General features: G+C 73.8%; 1 protein-coding gene across 1 annotated transcript in view; it reads left to right on the top strand.

Moving 5' to 3' along the window:
• The window catches only part of SKOR1 (SKI family transcriptional corepressor 1), a 9,787-nt gene that overhangs the window by 1,697 nt on the left and 7,857 nt on the right, over positions 1 to 233 (top strand). The window contains exon 2 of the mRNA XM_015560438.1: positions 4 to 230. Within this exon, the coding sequence (XP_015415924.1) occupies positions 4 to 230 (227 nt within the window). The remainder of the gene's footprint in view (positions 1 to 3; positions 231 to 233) is intronic.

Here is a 233-nt window from a genome sequence, read left to right as displayed (position 1 = left end):
ACACTGCCGACGAGCCGGAGGTGGACGTGGAGTCCAACCGATTCCCCGACGACGAGGGCGCCCCGGATGAGACCGAGCCTGGCGCGCCCGCTGCGCCCGGCACAGGAGGCGGCCCAGACGGAGAACAGCTCGCTGGGCCCCCGTCTACCACCTCCTCCGGCGCCGATGGCCCTGCAGACTCTCCGGACGGCAGTAGCCCTTGTCCCCGGCGCCGCCCAGGGCTACCCCCAGCC

This window comes from Myotis davidii, unplaced genomic scaffold (genome assembly GCF_000327345.1).
Source record: "Myotis davidii unplaced genomic scaffold, ASM32734v1 scaffold673, whole genome shotgun sequence".
NCBI lineage: Eukaryota > Metazoa > Chordata > Mammalia > Chiroptera > Vespertilionidae > Myotis > Myotis davidii.
Note: the sequence above shows the minus strand (reverse complement) of the source record. Positions and strands in the feature narration are given on the sequence as shown.